We start from the raw sequence: 22,447 nt of genomic DNA, 5'->3' as shown, positions 1-22,447 counted from the left end.
TAGATGCTAAAGAGGTTAAGTTGCTTGCTGAGGGCTAAAGTGCTAATACATGGCAGTAGAATTTGATTCTAGACCGTCTGAGTCTGAGGGTTTGGGCCTGTGCTCCCTGCATGTGTCAGACCCGCTTCATTCATCCCCCTTTACACCTGCTGGCTGGACAGGTCGCTTGGCCTGCCAGGCTGTAGGACCAGCGAGTTAAGCACACTAAAGAGGGCAATTTTAGACCCTGGTAGCATCTGGGATGGGAAAGGCATCTGTTTCTCTCAGAGTCCAGGTGAATCTGGCCCTCCTCCACCCCCCATAGTGTGCCACGTGGTACTTCTTGTCGACCAGCACTTGGTGCTGCCCTGCTTCAGCGTGCGCGGGTTAGACGGTCAGGTCTCTTGGCTGTAAACCACATGAGGAATTACTGCTTTCTATACCAGGAGAATCTCTTAGCCTGAGCCACACATGCATGTGGTTTTGTAACCCTGGTACTCTCTGTCTTTAATATGTGTATATGATTCTACTGGGGCGATTTGTCTTTACAATGATACAAATACTTGTAGGCAATAATGATTTTTCCCACCACCTTTAGTCATCTGTTAGCCAAACTGAATAAACATTTGTCTCTTTTCATCTTTCTTTACAAAACGGAAGTTACTGGAATGCAGTCATTTCTGTAGTGGCTTATGTGGTTTCCTAGGTGCTGTGTGTTCTGTGGCGACATGATGCCTGTATGTTTTAGAAGGGAGGGAGGAGGAGGAAGGTGAAAATCTGTTGAAACAGAGTGATGTGGTGGGAAATTTAACAGCCACAAAGACTAACTGGCTAAGTCTAAGGCAATAGCTATCATTTATCAATGGAGGGTAGTGTGTGGTACTCTTATATGAAAGATATTTCACGACCTCATTGTGTGAAACTTGTTAAGCCAGGATCTTCTGTTTTTCTTTTTCTTCCTGTACAATTATTTTTGAGTAGTTGCGCAATGAAGTATTCTTAAGTGGCTGTGATAGGTTTTGTGATTTTTCCACAAAATTTGTATTATCCACATATTCGCTAAAAACAATTATCTTTTAATATGCAGGTGTTTGGTTCTGAGCTCTGATGGTAAGAATGTGGGTACTGAGGACTGTCTCATTATCTGAAATTGCCTGCTTGCTAAACTTCAGATAGTGAGAAGCAGGAATTCAGATATATACATTAGGAAAACGTTTATACATCATTTGGTTTCTAAGTTCCAATGGTAAGGGTTACCTTTATACCAGGGTTTCTCAACTTTGACACTACTGATGTTTGAGACCAGATAACATTTTGTTGTGGAGGACTGTCTTGGACGTTGTAGGTTGTTCAGCAGCATCCTGGCCTCTACCTGCTAGATGCTAGTAGTGTTTCTCCCCTCCCCCTCAGCAGTTGTAACAACCAGTTATGTCTGCAGACATTGTCACGTTACCCTGGGGTGGGGGTGAGGGGGTTGCCCTCGGAGGATGGCCAGATTGCCCCCTGTTGAGAACCACTGCACTTACCTAAATTTGTAGATAATGTGGAACTCAGAAGAGTAGCAGAGACTATTATAGCCACTTAGAGGTATTTCATTTCATCAACTGCATGGTGATTTTAAGGAAGAAAAATACAAATAAAAGGGAGAAAGAGATCACCTTTAGAAGTTAAGCACAAAAAGGCCATTACATTTTTCCCATAAAAAGACTGTCACATATTAAACCTTATGGTTATGTGACAGCTATTTCCTTAGACTTGGCCATAAACTGTCTCTTTCGTTGGCTGTTCTCTGGAAATCACCAGCACTGCTCATTTATAGGTTCTCTTAGTGCCCTGCGAAGCAGTTTCAAATCACCAACCAATTCTTCCTTACTGATCCTCAGCTAACCCTTCCTTTCCTTACTCTGAAGAGCTGAAATTTTCAACAAGACCAGAATTTATCAGAGGACGTGCTTTAAAGGTCCTCCAGCATCTAGTGCACGGGGCTGTGTTTGGCCTCTGTGCTGATTTGGTGGTTGGTGCTGGAAAACATACCATTCCTCCAACTGGGCAGGGTGTGCGGTATCATCCTTCCATGTTCTCCTTTACCTTCCCTCACACTTTCTCTATTACTCCTGCATAGTCAGTGGCAGGGAAATGCCTTCTTACTGTGTTGCTGTTCTCATTCCCTTCCTGTGAGCTTTTTACTTGGAAGGCATTTATCTGTGTTATTGTTTTATTTCATTTCCACCATTTTGTGAAATTCAAAGTGTCAGTTGCATGCATACTGAAAAAAGCCATCCTTTTATTATGGAAGTGACTAGAATATGAGGCTGTTGACTTTTTTTTTCCACTTGTGACCCCAGTGTCCATTGTAGTTATATAGGTGCAAAATTAGTCTGGCTAAATGGCTGTACCTTCCCGACAGCCTTGCTGTATTGCTAATACTTTCAGATCTTCAGACGTTTCTTTTGTTATGCATACATGGCGTCACCCTTCTGAAATATAAATGTTCATCTTATTTCGCGTCTGAAAAGCATCATATAACTAAATTTATAACTTAGGTTTTATTTAGTGGACACATTTTTTCCTCAGTGGTATAATTATCAGTACTTTATATTGTTGATGCCTCCCCTTAATTAAGTAATCAGTATGTGAATCTGATATATAGTAATTTTGACCAAAAATTTGCTTTATGTTCAAGATGTGCTGTTTTATGCTATGACCATCATATCTTTAGCACAGAAATAGTAATTATAAATAAAATTTATTTCTTCTTACGTTGTCATTTTGGAGCTATGACGTTTAGTATCTATAAATTTAGTTATATTGAAATTTTCACTGACTCTTTTCTAGAATTAAGTTCATATATCTTAGGAACTAGCAGAGAAATTTTCCCTTTAGGGTATGCCAGGAGAGGAGCAAGTAGTTTTGATAATGAAATGAGACCTTACAGGAATATTTCTAGAGCAGCTATAATAATTCAAATGAGAATTGAATTGAGGAGGAAGGAAAAGAGAATCAGTTGGTTTTTTTTTTTCCTTTGAATATCAGTGTTTTGGGTAATGATGGCAGCAGAAAGCTAAAAGACTGTTCAATTTTGTCTGTTTTTTCCTGTGTATTACTTAGAACTATCTATTTTAACCTGGTTTGGAACCAAAATAATGGAAATGTGGTTTTTGTTTTCACGGTAGGAGATGGAATAAACTGAGACTGCAGGACAAAGAGAAGAGTCTGAGGCTTGAAGATGATTCTGAGGAAAGTGATGCCGAATTTGACGAAGGTTTTAAAGTGCCGGGTTTTCTGTTCAAAAAGCTTTTTAAGTATGTGCCATGTGTTCCTTCCTTTACATCTGTCATCAAGCCATTGTGTACAAATTAATATTTTAGGAACTACATAGTACTTACCTGTGGGCCCTTAAGGTACTTGCAGCAATTTATTGCAAACACAGATACTGTCAAATGAAATTTTAGCCACATGCTGTTCATTAAGATTAGACGGTAATAAATTGACTAAAGTGCGCATTGGGTATGTTTATAAACTGATGAATCTATGTGGACCTGTCTCAGCAGACTAAAAGCTACACATTTAAAAGCTATCTACATCGAGTTCTTTTTTTGTTGCCGTTCTTAGCAATTTTAAGGGGCCAAACCTCTAACTTCTAAATCAGATTAAGAAGACTTGCTTATTAAAATCAATATTGGAGAGGTTTTTACTTCTACATTGAAATAAGAAACTGTGTAGAGATTAGTTTTCTGAGTGTCCTATACTGTACCTAAGGGTATAATACTTTTGAGCTGACCAAATGTGTATCTAAATATTTCCTGTAGATGTTATTCTGATATCAAAAGAGAAGATATAGGCAAACACTTTCAGGGTTGCGTTGCTGTTTGAAACTGACTATGTTTCATATGTCAAGTGGCCCAGGGTTGCATATAACCGGATGCCCTGTGATAGATGCGTGCCTATAGCCTACGAGGTCCAGGCGAGTCTCCGTGATGAATGTGAATACTGAGCCACGTTTTCAATCTCAGTCCTCCTGGGATTTACTAAACAAGGTGCTTTAGGAAGGCTTCCTCGATGCATATAGGAAGTTAAAGCATTAAACAGCTTCTTTCTGTCTCTTGTATCATCACTTGGTAGTTGGGTGCAGGATGTAAACTTCTTTCTTTGAGATGGTTATGTTTAATCTCCTTCATAGATTCAGCTGTCAGCCATGCCCTAAACTTGTGCAAGATGTCTGCTTAAAAAGAGCGTGCTTTTTATATTTCCTCTCGAAGAGCTTTTATTATAGTTTTAATTTTTCTCCTGGGTTGGAGGGGACAAAGGGAGTGGTTATTTTATCCCACTAAACATAATAGGAAAGCTGAATCCTAAATATGTGAACTGTCTTGGTTGGGTTGCCGTACTGGACAGGAGAACTGTAAAGAAGTTCAAACCTGAATCTCTAGTAATTTCTGTAGATGTTTTATAGCCTGGGGAGGTGGCTACTGTGTTTATTGCTTCTCCCAAATGAAAATTTAACTATGGAAAGGTACATAAAGATAATATTTATTGGCAACTCTTTTCATCTTCTCTAAAGTGATTGCTTATTAAGAAACACGCCAAATAGTATCAGTGTTAAACTAGCAAAAGGAATACCCAGATTATAGATTAAATTGGTTTAACAAAGACAGGATACTTCTACATGAGTATTAAGTGATTTGGCAAATATCCTCAAGAATCAAGTTGAATGTGCATTTTTGTATAAATGTGGTATTTTCTAGCAAAGGAGTTTCACAGTTAATAGAACCAAACTTGGCTTACTAGGAGTATATAGGATTTAGTGTATTGACTGTTAACCCTATTGTAGTTAACGTAAATGCACGGTTTTTTAAAAAAATTTGTCTTAATTGCACATTCCTGGAAAGTATTTTGTTGTTTTCATTTTTCATCTCTCAAAAACAGGATTTTAAATAGTTCATAAATGTTATGAAACTTCTGTTTCTTTTATTCTGCTACATGAAAAAAAAAGTAATAGGATTGGTAGAGCCTCCTTTTTTCTTTCATGATTAAGTTTTAGCCAGGCCAATTTAATTTTAAGCTGTAGATCTATTTTTACTGTACTTACCGCACTCTGTGGAATTAAATTAACAGGGTATATTTGTACGCAAGGGAGTCAGCAGGTACAGTTATCTATTTAAGTGCTGTTTTCTGCAAGATCACGGTTAACTTTTAAAATTCTGTTTTGAAAGTTTGCCCGGAAAATGTATTTGACTGTGTGATTTAGCAATCAGATGACAAAATTCAGTCTTGCAACTTTACTTTTAGCCACACTAGTAAATGCAATCTTGGGTTAATGTGACAATGCCAAGATATACCAATTATCTGTGGTTATTTTGTGACGCTTCAGTTTCATGGGGGAAGCAGAGTACAGTAATTTCTTTACTCTTACACAGTAGTTTGTAAAAATCTTTTAACTTTTCCTAAAGAGTCATTTTTATGTCTTCAAAGGTTCTGAAAACTGAATTCCGTAGCCTGCTTTCATTTAAAGTATGTAATTGTTTTACAGTGTTTATTATTAGGAACTTAAAGCAACAAAGCCTGAGTCAGTTAGTGACGCTGCTGGAACCAGAACCCAGACCCCCTAACTCCTCATGCAGTGATACATGCCTACCAGTCAGTGTGCTCGTGCAGCCTGAGGGCCTTCATGGAAAGAGAGAGCCGCTCTTCACCATCTTTATACAACGTCCCCAGCTGTGGTTGGGGATTTCCATGTAGTGATGTGACTTACAGGGCTGCCTGGTAGATATTTTTCCTGAAGTCATTTCTTTAGTGTTGTTCATCATCTTGTACGCACAATCATACACTGTGTGAACGCCCTTGGAAATTACATCTGTACATGAGGAAACATCTAGCACAGTGTCTCTGCCTCTCGTGAGTCACCTAGAATGCAGATGTCCTAACTCCCTCTGGGATACCATGCTGGTCACCAGTTTTTATTCCTTTCATGATTTCTCGATTGTCCCTCTCTTGATTCCTTAAGTTGATTGGCCCCAAACAGAGAGAGGGGTTGGACCTGTGTTGGGTGGAGGCAGTGTTGTATAGTGGGAAAACACTGGAATGGCCACTGGGAGATTTTGGCCCCTACTCTGCCCGGAGGAGCTGGTCCCATAATTGTTCTGTACCTCAGTAAAAGGAGGCTGATTGACTGGAATTTAGTGATTCTGAACGTACATCAGTTTTTTGGGGGAGCTTTTTGAACTATATCTTTTTCCATAGCTGAGATTAGTCCAGTGTAAGTAGTTCATGACCAACTTTTATTTTTAGATCAGGATTTTTCATTCTCAGCACAACTGACATTTTGGGCTGAATAATTCTTTGTTATAGGGATTATTCTGTGCATTGTAGGATGTTTAGCGGCATCTCTGGCCTCTACCCACTAGATTACATTTGCACTTTCCCAGTTGTAACAACCAAAAATGTCTCTAGGTATTGTCCAGTGTCCCCTAGGGAGCAAAATACCCTCTTTACCCCCCATTTACCCCCATCCCTGGTTGAGAACTGCTGGTCAAGATTATCTCCAAAGTGGAATCGCTTTGGAATCAGAGGTTCTGGATTTCAGTTCTGACTTGCTCATTTTTTTTTCTAGCAGTGTGACCTTTAGCAAGTTACTTAACCTCTCTGTGCCTTCATTTCCTAACTATAAAATGGGCTGATCCTCTTTGTGTGGGCTGGTTGTGAGGTTGTATCCAAACCTCACCTGACCAGGTGCCTCCCCAGCAGTAGGCCCCTTAAATGGTTGGTAGCTTTTATTTTCTGATTATATACCACGTGTTAAATAGAATTTGTCCTTCATCCCAAATTAAATGATCTTTTATCCATAGTAGACTTCACTGTGTTTGGGTTTTAAATCCTCTCGTCCAGGGTACATATTGAGTGTGTATATTATAATTAGCAAACTTAAGCAGCAAAATACTCATTCAAAGTTTTCCTTATATGATAGATAATAATGGCAACAGCTAGAGTCAAACTTTTGGAATTGATTTGCAGAATACTGGGGGAAAGTTAATTATGACATACTTACTAGGAGAAGAGTAAATAAAACTAGTTTAACAGGGACTGAAATCCACAATGAGATTTTAGGTAGACATATCACATACCAAAGAGTAAAAAACATTTGGGCAGTAAAACAGCAACAAAACCACCTCCTTTTAAGGTGGGCAGCTCACTAGCCTTGGTATTTTCTTTCAAAAAAAAAAATTCTTTAGCTTTCATTTTTTTTTTTTGCAGTACGCAGGCCTCTCACTGTTGTGGCCTCTCCCGTTGCGGAGCAAAGGCTCCAGATGCGCAGGCTCAGCGGCCATGGCTCACGGGCCCAGCCGCTCTGCGGCATGTGGGATCTTCCGGACCGGGGCACGAACCCGTGTCCCCTGCATCGGCAGGCGGACTCTCAACCACTGCGCCACCAGGGAAGCCCATCATTGTCTTTTAAGTGTTTTTTGCTTTAGATTTTTTTACGTGGCATATAATTTTCATACCATTCCATAGTGTTAAATCTTTCACTCTCAAAAATGCTTTTTGCATTATTCCCTTTTTAACTTCATTTTTAGATTATTGAATTAGACATACCATTGATGGAGAAGGGCAAATACCAACTCTTTTTTTGTTTTTAGAGGGGAATATATTATTGCTCTTTGACCTGTACTCCTTATTTAAGATTTTAATAGCTCTGACCTTTTTGTATCTATGATAAAGTCCCTGAATCAAGTTCTACTTTAAAATATTAAAAGACCTTTTGTATTGTTGAGTCTTTAAACTGTTGGGTTTTTTTTTTTGCATCTGCTAGTAATATGACAGAATCATATGTACTAATTTTGTGAGCAGCCCTGTTATTCAGACTTGTTTATGGCCTTAAAATTTAATTTTTCCTATAAAAAGATAATATGATTACCAAGTGACTTTTCAACAGTGTATACTGTAAATTGTAGTGTTCTCTGTCCTGCTTTTTGAAGCTGTTCAGATGGAAAAAGTAAATGTTAATGCATCTTTTCATAGAAAAATTATTGGAACTTTCTATAACTAAAAATATTTGCAGTTTTTTCCAGAAGGATATTGAATAAAAGATAATAAGTTTATGCTTGTTTACCAAGCTATTTCTAATGTTGAAAAGGAAATGAAATAGTCCCTAATTACCCTATCTATCAGTTTAATTAGAAATGTGTTAATGTTCTGTAAAGAAAAATTTGTGATTTTTATGCCTAGGTAATCAAAAATGTATGACCTTATAAATATAATACTCATGTAAAACACACATCCGGCATGTTTCTCTGACTGGTACTAGAACCTCGCTAAATGATTAATTCATGAGTACTTTCTGTTATGAACTGTATTATCCACCATTTGCCATTTTCTTTTTCTTGTTGGTGTTTGTTGTTGTAGGTACCAGCAGACAGGTGTTAGGTGGCTGTGGGAATTGCACTGCCAGCAGGCAGGAGGAATTCTGGGAGACGAAATGGGATTGGGCAAGACCATCCAGATAATTGCCTTCTTGGCAGGTCTGAGCTACAGCAAGATCAGGACTCGTGGTTCAAATTACAGGCAAGTGCTCCTCTGCAGACTGTCAGTCTGTGGAGCTCAATTAATATTTCATCAGATGTATTGCTGTGGAGGAGGGTCTTGTGAATTATTGATGACATTTCAATTACAATATTCCTTTAATTCTTTTAGTGGGGGACATCAAAGGAAAATTTTTACGAGACAATGGAGCTGTAGGGCAGGAGAAATTAAACATGTAACACTTTTAATGAATTCCAGGCATTGATGCTTCATTTTGCAGATGAGCCCCACTAGATATTTTGGGTCAATACAGTGTCTAAGGTTAGCTTCTACAAATGGATTGTTTACAAACTCAGTTATGTTAATATCAGTAGTTTACACAATATGGAATTTTAAATTAGACATAATACCTTTAGTTCCACTTATTACATTTTACATTAAAATATTTGTTCTGGCAGGAGACCGGGTGAGCATTACAGTAAGTACAAAGTCTATTCATGGGGAAAGTTGAAGCTTTGGAGAATTTCCTTTATAATCAATTACGCGTGATAGCTTTTATAGATAGTGCTTTTTTTTCTAATGAAGCTACGTATTTGTCTGCTCACTATGCTTTCTACTTCCTCTCCTAGTCTTTAATAACTTTATATAAATTCTAAAGCCAAAGCCCAAGTGACTGTAAAATGATACAAAAATATTTTTAGGTTGTAATCTTTATTCTCTTTAGGAATTTAAATAAACTATTAAAACTTTAATATTCTGAAAGAAGAAGCATTTAAACTACATTTGTTCTGTGTGGAAGGACTGAAATAGTTTATCTTGAAATCCAGTGAGCTTTTCCGTATTTAAGCTGTAAATTGACTTTTTATGTCAATCAGTATTGGTAAAAATAATGCTAGGTAAATTATGTGGGATCTTTAATCTTGAGCCCAGGTGATCGAAGATGTCCTTGGATTCCAACAGGCTGACCTAATGAGTACCAGCAAGATACGTACCAGGTGCTTGTGTCCTGGAAACCTCAGGCACTCACAAGATGTGATTCGGCGATCCCTTTAAAAGAGTGTCAGTGTGCCTGAAGGCAGCAACGGCAGAGAGTTACTGCCCCGCACGCTGGTTCATTGTCAGAGAAATGTTTGCGAGAGAGCCAGATACGAACCATAAACTATTGAGTAAAGAACTTTTTTTAAAATCTTCAAAGTCTATTGCTTTGCTTTTATTCCTTACTCTTTTCATTAATTTAGCAGATCCACACTTACCAGGAGCAGTACTGAAGTTTTAGAATATTTTAGAAATACTTATATAGCTGTAGGAAGGGAAAAATGTATTTGGAGATTTTTAAATACTAAATGTTCCGTTGTTATTACAAGGAAGTTGTGTTGAAGCAGAGTTTTTTCTTCAGATATTGGAATTCTGTTACATTTCATGTGAAAACATTCCATCCCAGTGGAAGAGTCAGAGTTGAAAATGGGCATTTAGGGTTTTCTTATCTATGTATGTCATTAGTTCACCATTTAAAAAATGCTTTCTCTGTTCTAAATAAGCTCTTTGGTCGGCTTGGCTCTGCACCTCTTGTTTGTTTTGTTTTGTTTTGTTTTTGTTTCTGTTAACTAGAATGCCCTAAGCTGCCCTAGTTTCTAAGACTGTCTTTCTTTCCTTAAATGATTTCTGGGATTTTCTTATCTCCCATCTCTTTTCTTCCCTTCCTGTTACCATGAAACTTGTGTGGAGTCTAATATGCTGGGCCTAGGAAACCTAAAGTCATCCCTGCAGTGTAGTTTCGGTCAAAAAATTAAAACGTGCTCTCTCGAGTGATGACAATCCTACTAGGAGTGAAGTGAGGGCTAATAATGAGCAGCAGCTGTAATCAATTAACTATCAATGCGCATCTCCTCTTTTCCGTAATGAAATAGTGTGGCATGTTGGATTATAGCCCAGATCGTCTTTATTAGAATAGTATTGGTAGAAGTGGCTTCCCAGAATGCAGTTACATATCAACCAAACAACTGAGCTCTCTATGAATAGAGGTGTACGGAGGAGCTTGGTCCCTTCCACGCGCACGTGCCAGAGCAAATTGTATGACATTTTTCTCACAATTTCGTACTATGTCCTCCGCTGAAACTAGATGACCTTGGAGTCCTCCTCTGTGTTTACGTCCTAAAGAAAACTACCCAGATGCATAGTCAAACGACGTTCTGCATGAGCCAGCGTTGCTTCATGGGCTATGTACGTTTCCTCTGAACTCTTGCAAGCTGTAGATTTTGGGGCCCTAATTTGAGATGGTCTCAGTGTTGTAATTTTAAGGTCAACGGTCCCTGAAACCATGGAAATCTCTGGGATACCAGGAAGGAATTTCCTGGTAAAAGAAGTTTTTAATTTTTGTTTCTTTAATGTGTTTTACATGTGTGTTTTTAAAAAAGAGGGAAAAGCATATTTACATTCACATGTGGATAATAAACATCTATACTAGTTGTTGTGTTCCCAGTTCATATTGTATACACTACGTTCTTTTCACTTTGCCATTCATATTATAATGATAGGCCCCCTGAATTTTGTGATGGAGAGGAAATAAATTATTTACCTTTCAAACTTCAGTTAATACTCTGAAGTCTTGGATATCATTTAGGAAATTCCTAGTTACAAATAAATGGCCTGAAAAATGTAATAAACTTTCAAAGGTAAATGTTTTTACTTTGTAATTCCTGGTAAATTCAAGGCTATGAATGGCAGATTTCCATCCTGCAGGTTGAAATATTTGACCATGGAGCCGTGGGCTTGTCGTAAACTCATTAGGTAGTCAGTGATAATCAGAGATGAAAAGAATTGTAGCCAGTTTGGTAATTGATGCTAATCACTCTAGTACATTTAGCCATTTCTTACACTCATCTCACGGGATTGAGGGTTGGGGAAGGGTGGTGCAGTTGAAGTGACTGTTAATGGGTTTGATTGCCCCTTCTGTGGTTCAGGGACGATCTAGGTCTGCTCCTAGATTCCCACTCTGTGTGAAAACCTCTGTAATCTTCTCATAGAGTGGCAGAAATTAAAGGGCATAATAATGCCAGTTAGATGTTCAGCCAGAATAAAATATTGGCCTTAAATGACATTGTGGCAGTTGGCAGAGAGTGTGTTATAAAAAGAGCACAAATACTGTATAACCTCCAAAAGCATATGTACCTATTTATGTTTTTGAAAGTGAATTTGTTTTTAAATATTTTAGATAGGTTTTGATTGGTTGTTTCCCAATCCCTGCTAAGTGCATATCGATGATAACTCTCTTTAATTCCCTTTGGAGGATATAAAGAAGTTGGTGCATTTAATCCTTTTAGAAAGGAATATTGTCAAGGAAGAGGCCAGGGCAGAGTCCTGCTCTCCCCAGGGAGTTTGAAGGGGCTCTTGCATGGGCCCTGCCCTTGGGGAGGAGCAGAGCACGGCTTGGGAATTCTTCAGGAAGTGTCAGCACCTGGCTTCTTGCAATCTGAGCCCATGCTGTGGAGCAGAGGGGACAGGGGCAGTGACTGTAGCTGGAGGTTGGGAGGATTTAGAGTGGGTGGAGGCATTTTGTTATGTTGCAGTATTATAAGGGTAAGCCTCATTTAGGCTGTGGCTTGTTTTTCTACTAGAACCACAAGGTATTTTTCAGTTGTGCAGATTATTTTTAATATTTCAAGTACTGTGTGATTTACTCTAGTTTACAAAAAATTTTAAGTTCAGGAATCATTTATTGAACCGTAACAAGAAAATAAAAAATCACTCAGGATCCCCTAACTCAGAAATAATCTCTTTTAACGTTTCAATACAATTTATTCCAACCTTTAAAAAAAGTTTTCATTTAATAAAGCCAGTATTTATTCATTACCTCCTGTGGTCTAGACATTGAGATCGTTTGAAGAAGAGGCTGTCCCTGTACCCTGAAGGACCTTAGGAAGGATCTAGCAGACAATTACAGTAAGGGTGATATGCGTTATGACAGGGTTAATGTGGGGTCCTAACGAGTGTGGATGCACCAGGGAAGGGTCCTTGACCTACCTGGAGAGAAAGGGACGGGAAGGGAAGAAGCTGCGGGCTGATGGACAGGTGGCTAGGAGAAGAGGGCAAGGAGGGACAAGGTGAAGGCTGAGAGGTCAGGGGAGTATGCACTTTGTAGGAACTGAAGACGGTGCTGGTGGGGGAGTGCTGAACCACCGGGCCAGTGTCGGGGTAGGGGCCCTGAGAGAGGAGAGGCTGAAGAGGTGGGCCGAGGTCAGATCCTCCTGGTCTCATATGCCAGGGTGAGGTGTTTGGACTGTTTCGAGAGCAGGGGACAAACAGGAAAAGGCTCTTAAGCAAAGGGATGACGTGTTCAGATTTTGCTTTCTTGAAATGATTGTCCTAGAAAGTGCAGTAACCCAGGTAAGAGATGACAGTGGCCAGAAGTGGAGTGTTAACAGTGTAGATGGAGAGACAGGGTAGTAACTTTGAGAGGGATTTAGGAGGTACATGTGACATGAACTCAGTACAGGTTGGATACAGTGGAGAACAGGAGAGGGGCAGAGGCCTGGATTTCCAATTGGGGTACCTGGAGAATGGGTGACAGTTCTTTCCATTGGATTAGGAAACATGGTAGGAGGGCCAGGTGGGGAGAGGATGACGTGTGGCGCCGTGGGGACATCTGAGTGGAGAGGTCAGCCGACAGTTGGACATCCAGGCATGTGGTGCTTTGGAGTTCAGGAAGGAGATTGGGGTTGGAGACCTAGATGTGCATCATCAGTGCAGAGATAGTAATTGAGACCGGGAGTTAATGAGATAGCATGGGGAAAGTGTGTGCAGTGGATCTAGCTTCAGATATGCAGTATCCTCATTGGGCAGAAAAGGGTAGGGGGCGGAGAATGACAGTTTAAAAGGTGCCAGTGACTCTGCTCCAGGATGAGTGAGAAGGTAGGCCATCTGGGGCTCCAGTTTCCTCTGTCAGTCTTGGCTCCCAGTTGCCTCTGGTGGCATGAGCTGAGTGTGAGTCTAGTGTTGAAGAGATTCCCATAGTTAGTTTGACTTTGCTTAGTTTTCATTTCATGGATACCCATCTCCCAGCAGGACTGAGGATGAAGCAACTCCAGTAGTAGGAACATTGATGTAGCGGGGGTATGGGCTCAGACAAGAAAAGGGACACCTGTTCCGTGGTAACAGGAGGGAAGGAAGGCAGGATGGTACTGATTCAGTCAGGTGCCTACGGTGTACAGTGGATCAGGATATTTTGACTTCAGGTAAGAAAATCTTGGCCTCAAATTGGGTTAAACGTTCACATATCTACAGAGGGGGTAGGCTGTAGACACAGCACGATCAGAAGCAGCCCAGGGATGTCATCAGGGGCCCGGGTTCTCCTGATGCCAATTCTTCTTGTGGTCATAAGATCTCCTTGCACTGTATTTCCTTGTTCACATGCAGCAGGAGAGACCAAGAGAGGAAGCTCTCCCCGACCTAGAGTGTAAGTCCTTCCTTAACCGTGAGCAAGCCAGTCTTCCCACGCCCCTCAGTGGACAGGTGATTGTCGCCAGGGGAACACTGTGTGCTGACAGACAAGCTATGATTCTGGCTTCTCCCCTCTTCGCCATAGCCAGACAGTGATCAGAGTCCCATCGAGTACACGTCTGGGAAGGAAGAGGGGATACCTGCACAAAATTGTGGTTCTGTTTGGAAGGAGAGAGGGGAGATGTGGATGTTGAGAGAGGGGGCCGTGACCAGTTTACTGGCTATCTATGTGTAAGTGAATTGGGGTGATTCCATAAGTAATTTGGTTTTTTAAAAGACTTATGAGCATCTTCCAGATTTTAAATATTCTTCAAAGACGATTTTAATGGTTATATTATATTCCATCTTATTTAACAAACCCTAATAGTATTTACTGTATTCTGTTCTAAGCACTTTATAGATGTTGATTTAATCTTCATATAAATGGTATGATCACTACTGTTATTATTTTAAGATGAAAAGCTGAGGTTCCGATAGTGTGTGCAGAGCTGGGATTCAGACCCAGGCAGTCAGTGCTCCTAACCACCAGCCTGTAGTGCTGTAGTAAAGATGGTTTATTCAGCCCTTCTCTTATTTACAGATGTTCAGGCAGCGCCCACTTTTTCCACAGTATAAATAATGCTACAGTATGTATCGCAGTACACAAATGTTTGTCTTGGGATCGCTTGGTCAACGTGCGACTCTTGTTAAAGCTCTTGCCACGTAGTGCTCAGCTGCTTTACACAAGAACTGAGCGGCTTGCCTTCCGTTGGCCTGGGCTTTCTGGGAGAAACGGTCACTGTGATGCTCACCCACTTGTTTTTTATCACGTGGAGAAGAGAGCAGCACCATGTAGTGGAAGAGCAGGCTGCAGCGATCAGAAGACCGACTTGAGGCCTTGCTCCATCTCTTGGTAACCAGGGGGCCTCGGGCTCAGCAGCCTTCAGCGGCCCCGAACACCGCAGGATTTCTGTCCTGCTTGCTTCCCGAGGCTGTGAGATTGATTGAAATCTTGTGGGTGAAAACTCTTGGTAGACTATAAAGCTTCAGACCAATTGAAGACACTCTTATATTCACTTAGGTTAAGATATACTGTACAATGCCTTCACTAATCTGGAAGAAGAGAGAAAAGTATTTTTGTTAGGTAATGTTTGTGTGATTTTTTTTTTTTTTTTTTTTTTTACTTTACTATAGACATTATCTTTTGATGTGTAGTAGCTGGTGTCTTCTCTTAATACCTGCACTCACTAACTGATGAATGGGGTTGTAGGGATTTCACTTGGTGGGTTTTATCCTCAATAGCTTTTTCTTTAAAGAAAATATCAGTAAATTTCCAAAGCTAGGATTTTCTTTTTTGAGCTGTTAAGTTTTTGTTTGTTCTCTTTTGTTTTTTGGCAGTTGATCATCCATATGCTGTCCTTCATGGTTGTCTTTTCTTCTTGGACATTTTGGGTGCAGGTTCGAGGGGTTGGGTCCGACTATAATTGTCTGTCCGACGACAGTGATGCATCAGTGGGTGAAGGAATTTCACACGTGGTGGCCTCCGTTCCGAGTGGCAGTTCTGCACGAAACTGGGTCCTTTACCCACAAAAAGGTAACATTACAGTACTTCAGAATCTTTCTGCTTGTTTTAAAGCCCTCATTTTACATAATTGTTTTTGCTTTGATCCATTTATTTATTAAGTGTATGTTCCTGTGTTTCTTTCTTGCATTTAAACTTATTATTGATTTAATGTAGAGCTCTGTATTTTTAAAATGATTATGAATGGAGGCTTTGTCATTCTAACAGTCCATGGTGGTGACATGTTCTTGTCCCGTGAAACACAAGCCTGATACCCTGAGTGGGACCAGAAATCAGGGGGCTTATGCAGCAGTTAACTGGCTGGATTTGGGGGCATTAGACGCTTTAAACAGTTTTAGGAAAGTAGGTACAAAATGTAACAAAATAACTCTTAATTGATAAATGAATTTGTTAACATGCTTTTAAAATGTATTTTAAATGAACAAAAGAACAACCTGCCATTTTGTAATTTGTACTGTTGCCTTTTAGTTAAGTTGTTTTTTGTTCTCTGAATCGTTGATTACCATTCAGGTCTAATCACTGTTCTTTGAAAGTTGCATTTTCTCACTTGTAGTTTTACCCACACATTATCAAAAAGGTTTATCATCTCTTCTCCTCTGGGTAGCATAGATAGGGTGTATTATGCTTTTTTAATCCTCATGTCTGTCTGCCATCTAGACTGTAAGCTCTGCAGTGTGGAGACTATGTCTTCATCGTTATCGTATCCCAGGGGCCCTATAGACAATAGATAATAATTACACATTTTCACTGTGGGTTTGCAGGTTTACTCTGTAGACAAGAAGTGGCAGTTTGCTATGAGATCTTTCTGTCCTGAGTTTCACAGCTCTTGAGTGAGGCCTCTGTGCCCCCATGAAAGCAGTGCGAGCTGAGAGAGCTGTTGAATGCTTGCCTCGCTCAGTTAAATACGTGCGAGCCACTAAACTCCAGTGTCTTTATAATTCTGCCAGTACCCCCTTTCCTCCAAATTCCCATTTTGTTCATGGTCATGAGTAAGCAGAACTTTTGATAAAAGTGAATCAGGAGTATCTATAATTTGGTAGCTCAACTTTGGTGAGATGGAATCTTGCTTTTACTAGCTGTTGTTAAAAACAGCATACTTTGCCCTGAATTTTAAATGATAAATAGAAAACAAATGAGTTGAAATAATTAATGAAGTGGGATAAACGCCACAATCAAAACAAAAAACAAAAGTGATTTTTTTTTCAGCAGCATGAAAATAGCAGCTTAGATTGTTTTTCTAGTCAAACTAAATTGTTAACTATCCTGTCATCATTCTTGTAAAACATTTTTGATTCCTTTTTTCACTTCCATTGTCTGTTGACATTTTTTAATATTTTGTATTGCAAAGTCTTGTACTAGGATTCATTAGTTGATGAATGTCTTTAAAAGGCAAATTTTTCACATGTTCCTCCTTATCCTTTTATTTCTTTTGTGCTTTTTCTTTTACACCTTTACCATATCATGGCTCACTTGAGTCTCTTCTGTTATTATAGCCTGAAGAGCAACCTTCATGTAAATGAAATACATTGACTCATGAATGAAAATAGAATTGACATTGGTCCGTGTCTCTGTTGGTGAGATTTGCTTCCTTAACTTGCTTAGAGAGCAAACAATTATTTCACTTTTGTTTACAGTGATTTGCACCTTCTGAGGTGTCTGGTTATGCACAGACACATGCATATATATGATTGTTCATAATTTTTTTAGTACTTAATGGTTTACCAAGAGCTTTAACTTGAAGTTTCTTAACTTTTGAGGAAAAGCAGTAGACTTGTGTTTTTACTCTGACCCTTAACTCTTTGGACAGTTCCTTTTTCATTATAAAGTATCTCAGATCTCTAAAGATGTAAGCTGTTATGCAAAAGATTGAAAAGATGTTCTTTCACATCTTTCAAACCGTACTCTCTACTTAGAAACACAATCAGTTTATTATTAATATTTAATATCAGTTTATTATTTGTGATGACGACATATTGAAAATGTGTTAATTCCTCTGCACAGGCCTTGTTATAACACTTCCAAGATCAGAACTCTGGCTTCTGGATTAAAAGACTGAGTGGCATTTGATCCCTTTGCTCCTTCCTTTTGTATTTGTGTGTACAGATCTTTGTTGCCACTCCATGCACACCTGTTGGCTTAAAGGTGTGTGTTAGATTGCAATAGAGTTTACATTTCTTAATCACATTTCAAATATTCTGTCAGTGCTGCTGTGTCCTTTAAGCCAGCATCTAATGTCTAACTTCCTTTCCATCCTTATAGGCTGAAATTTCTTTTTTCCATGGGGGAACTTTCTGTGCGCACCAGCTGTCCTGTCTAAATGTATTGATAATAGCAGCACTCTGGTGTAGGGTTATTCAGTGCTGGAGAAAATAGGGAAGAGAAGAGAATTTCTCTTTGGAAAACTTAAAAAAGTAATAATGCCAGAATTATTCTGCTTATCATTCAAATAGATTATTTTTATTTTTCTAATGATTTGTTGTAGCTGGTAAGATGTAAAACTTTGAAATTTTGGAAGTTTTTCATTTAGAGAAGAGCTATCAAATGATCAAACAGTTTCTAAATGGAGATCATCTATCATTTTTCTTCCCTAAATTGCCTTTTAGCTTCCCACCTCTCTCACCAGGTGATCCTATATTATCTTTGTTAATATTTTCTTTGGTTGACAGCATAATTTTGAATTATCAAATGCACACCCAGCAACCTTGCAAAAAAATATGTGGCTAATATTTTCAACCAGATGATCAAATCAGATAAAGACATTTTCAGGCTCTGAATCTCCTTTAATGGTCAGTTGAAATCTCATTTACTAGGAATCTAAGATTATCCTTTTCTCATGTTTTATGATCCCTTTTTTCTAATGGAGAGAAACTTGATATATAAGTTGATTAATATTTATTTGTTGAATAACTATAAACATAACATTGCAGGTATTTGATGCTATTAGGACTCCAAAAAATGGATATGATGTTTTTAACTGATCTTGAAAAGATAACCATTTTCTTGGGGAAAGAAAATATATGAAAAGATAATAAAAGAAGGCAGTTTTGTAATTCTTATCCCATAACTCACAGCAGGGGGTGGCAACTTTAGCACTGTGTTGTAAAGTTTAATTATTAAGGACCCTTTTTTCAATTTGTTGGAAGATGTGTAATGAGAAATTTCTTGCTTATATTCTGAAACAGTTGTCACTTTGTAGCTCTCCCATCTTTCCCTGTCTTGTAGGATATAGTAATTCTGTGGAATAGTTTTGATAATTCAAAGAGATCATTTTGATCCATTCATGGTATTTAGAGGCATAGGATTAGGAAATGTGACAATGGCATAAAGGCATAGATTTTATAATTACCACACCAGGGCTGGAATCTTGGATCTGCCATCTTATAGCTTTGTGACCTTGTACAAGTCACTTAGCTTTTCTGAGCCTAGTTTGATCTCCTGAAAATGGGTTATTTTTGGTAATTTTTTGAGGATTTGTTGGATTAATATGTGTGCACAATAAACTTAGTATGGTCCCCAGCATACAGTGTCTACTCAGGTAATTCCTACAATTAGAAACGAAGAATGTGGTAGACATCTTCATCTCAGTACTTGAGAAAAGATGCTCTGACATTTCTGAGCGATTCAATATAAATACATTCGAGGTAGAAGGTTCAGACCTGCTTTATCAAAAATATTCATAGTCATTCACGTCTAGACCTTTCTCCTTCGTGTCTAGATTCATTGGCCCCCAAATGATACAGTGTTAAAATTCTTTTTGGGAAATGCAAGTTATGACTAAAGAACAGACCACAGGAAAACATGGCCATCTGATGCAACTACCATCACATGTTCTTTAAAAAGGCCCGTTTTCTGACACACTAAAATAAAAAGACTTGGCTTTTTAAAAAGCTGGAAGGGAGACAAGTAAAAACATAACAAATAAAAGTAGAAAAGGGCCACATGGTCCCTCAAGCATCCTGAATATTTCAGACCCGCTCCAGGTACACAAATTACAACACAATGCGATGTAGTTCCCATTAACTTTCGAGACGGTGTATACACCTGATACAAGAAATGATAGATGCTATGCTTGGTCTTTGAGGGATATTGTAAAATTATGTTGCTGGAGCCCTTTTTTCTTCATTGTCAGCACAAATCCTTGTTTATTAAAGATTTAGCTTGAAGGAAATTTTAATTAATTACAGGTGCAGTAAATCCTGCCTGGGAAGCTGCCGTGCTGTGTTTACCGTGAATGGCCTTCATGTGCCTGTGCTCCACTCCGCTCTCCCTGCTGCCTGACAGTGTGATTTATGGCTGTTGTTTTCTACCAGTCCACTGTTTGCCCTCTAGGAGGGATTGGTCTCCTGAGCCTCCGTAATAACAGCAGCACTTTCACAGACATCTTTTAATGACAACAGCACTGCATTCAGTAAGTCAGGCTAATTGCAGATGTACCCTATTAATTGCAAAAACTAGGAGAGGTTACATATTTTACAAGCTTTTAATTTGAAACCGCCCGAGATGATTTGTCTTAAGTGTTTGGATAGAGACGTCCATAATATTCAACAATTCACCATTGTTGAAACTCCGGTCTAGGCAGTTACAGAATTCTGAGATTGAATCAGGTAAAAACAAATAGTCTTAGATGTGTTTTTACCCAGTGGCTGTTAAGTGGAGGTTATGTTTTCAATGTGGACATTAAAAAATTTTCTTACTCTTTTTATAAAAGCATCTTTGATTCTTATCATCATACATCCTTTTGAATATGGTAGAAATTTTGTATTTCTGTAGTTAACGTTACAGAATTTTCCAAATAAACTTCAATTCTTAGACATGTCGAAGAAGCTAAACATCACTCTGGTGGTATGTATTTGAGAGGCATGGCATCTCGTTTGTTTAACTGTGGTAAAGTGATGTCCGAAATCCAGTTCAGGGTGGCGTTCCTTGGAGGGTAGTGGAGTGACTGTGGTGAGTCACTGCATCTAGCAGTTAGGAGTTCCAGGGTCATGAGCAAGCAGATCCACATGGGCAGGGTTTGGCTGTGATCCAGCGGACAGTTTATAAATGTGAGTGGTAATTTCACTTCTGCTGTATTTCAGGCCCCAAGCAGTTGTCGTTGTTTTACTCTCCCATTTCTCTCTGGGCACATAGCTCTGTGCCTGGAGTAGCACAGGGCACGGGGCATTCCTGTGTGTCGGTTTGCTGTCATTCCACGCCCTACCTGCTTCAGGGCTTCTGGCAGCCACTGCTGTCCCAGGAGGAGGAAGAGATGGGGATAGAGTTGGGATAGCTGCCTGCCTAGAATCTCAGTGGAAAATTCAGATGTGGAGGAACTATTGAAATCAGCTCTGGCTTCTAAAAGTCTCAGGACTGGTGGGATGCGTTCGAGGTGGAACAGTGCATCTCCGGACAGCCTGCTTTTCTTCACTGGACACTAGCCACCGTGGCAGAGCCGGTGGCAGTGGAGTAGCAGTGTAGTCAGGGAGAAGTGGGTAAGGCGAGGCATGGGAGGGTCTATACGTGTGTTTGTAAGGCTGTGAGCCTTGAGGTATTTAGTGCTGCATTCATCATAGGTAAAAAAAAAAAAAAAAAAAGTCAGGAAATGATTAAATCAGGTGTGGCCCTCGATGTAGTATTGCATAGGCGCGGAAAATCATGAATAGGAAGATGGCAAAACTGTAGTCATATTAATAATACAGCTCTCACCTGTTGAGCCTTTACTAGTACCAGATGTTATAGCTCTTAACCTGAAGTTTTGAGTGTATTATGACATGAGAAAAGTTTCTCTTTTCCTCTTTCAGAATTTTCTTGGCCATTGTTACACCCTTTTATAGTCTATTGAATTAAAAAATATTTTAACCCTTGTTTATTAAGATAATATTTTTTAAGATGTTGAATTTTATAAAATTTGTATGACTATGATTACATGAATTATTGTATTAGTTTTCCTAATATTTGGCTATTCTTCTATTTCTGTTGTGCCTTGTTAGCTTAATGTAGTGCTAGGTTTTATTTATAAAGTAATGAATCTCTAGTTGGGGAGTACACACACTGTGTGAGTATGTTGCTTCTGTCAGTTTTGAAAACAGGGTTTTGCTAGCCTTCTGTCTTTTTCTGTATTTTGGAACCGTTTAAATAACAGGATTGATTCCTACTTCACTCGTAAAACCCTTTGGGTCTAGTAGACTTCTGGTGGGAAAAGCATAACATCCTTTTCAAGTCCTTCAGTATTGGTCTGATTGGTTTGTCTCATTTTTTTGGGTCCATTTTGGGTAATGTTCACATTCTCTGTCAAAGTTCAGATTCTTTGGCATTGGATTGCACGTGGCATTGGCTAACATTTTGTGTTCTCTGCCTCTGGGGTGACTCCTTTAATGTTTTTCATGCTGCCCATCTGAGTCTGTTCTTCGGGCTGACTTTCCAGAGGTCTGTCTGTTTTTTGGTCTTTTCAAAGAGTTACTTAGTTTTTTTCTCTATCAATTCGACCAGGTTTTGTCCTTAAGCTTCCCTGATTTTTGTTTTTCTCTTACTGTCTCACTGTCTTTATTTAGCCAATTGTATTGGCTGCTGGGTTTGATTTCAGCCTCAGTAGGTTGTGGGGAATGAGTATCTTTGTGTGGGTTAAGGCTCTGCTGAGAGCTGTTAAAAGGAGCTCACTGATGGAGAGACTCCGATCCTTTGGGTCCTAACTATAAGCTTTTAGTTGCCTTTAGTCTTCCTCTGTCTCTTCTGACTGTCGAACTCTGAGAAGCTGTGGCCGTGTCCCCTGCTGGCTGTGGATGTGCTACTTTGCCAGCATAGCTCTAAGGGCTGTGCCTTGGGTTCTGGTGCAGTGCTCCGGGCAGGCAGGTAAAGGCCTGGCTCTTCTCTCTAGTGTGTTGTCTCCTTAAAATACAAAAGAGGCCCTCCTTTTCC

At 39.3% G+C, this 22,447-nt stretch overlaps 1 protein-coding gene across 1 annotated transcript in view; it reads left to right on the top strand.

The window, feature by feature from the left end:
* Positions 1 to 22,447, top strand: part of ERCC6 (ERCC excision repair 6, chromatin remodeling factor) — a 76,252-nt gene that overhangs the window by 28,078 nt on the left and 25,727 nt on the right. The window contains exons 6-8 of the mRNA XM_060126278.1: positions 3,153 to 3,281; positions 8,380 to 8,538; positions 15,430 to 15,565. Coding sequence (XP_059982261.1) covers positions 3,153 to 3,281; positions 8,380 to 8,538; positions 15,430 to 15,565 — 424 coding nt within the window. The remainder of the gene's footprint in view (positions 1 to 3,152; positions 3,282 to 8,379; positions 8,539 to 15,429; positions 15,566 to 22,447) is intronic.

This window comes from Lagenorhynchus albirostris, chromosome 16 (genome assembly GCF_949774975.1).
Source record: "Lagenorhynchus albirostris chromosome 16, mLagAlb1.1, whole genome shotgun sequence".
Classification (NCBI taxonomy): Eukaryota; Metazoa; Chordata; class Mammalia; order Artiodactyla; family Delphinidae; genus Lagenorhynchus; species Lagenorhynchus albirostris.
The sequence above is the reverse complement of the archived record's forward strand: the minus strand, read 5'-3'. Positions and strand labels throughout refer to the sequence as shown.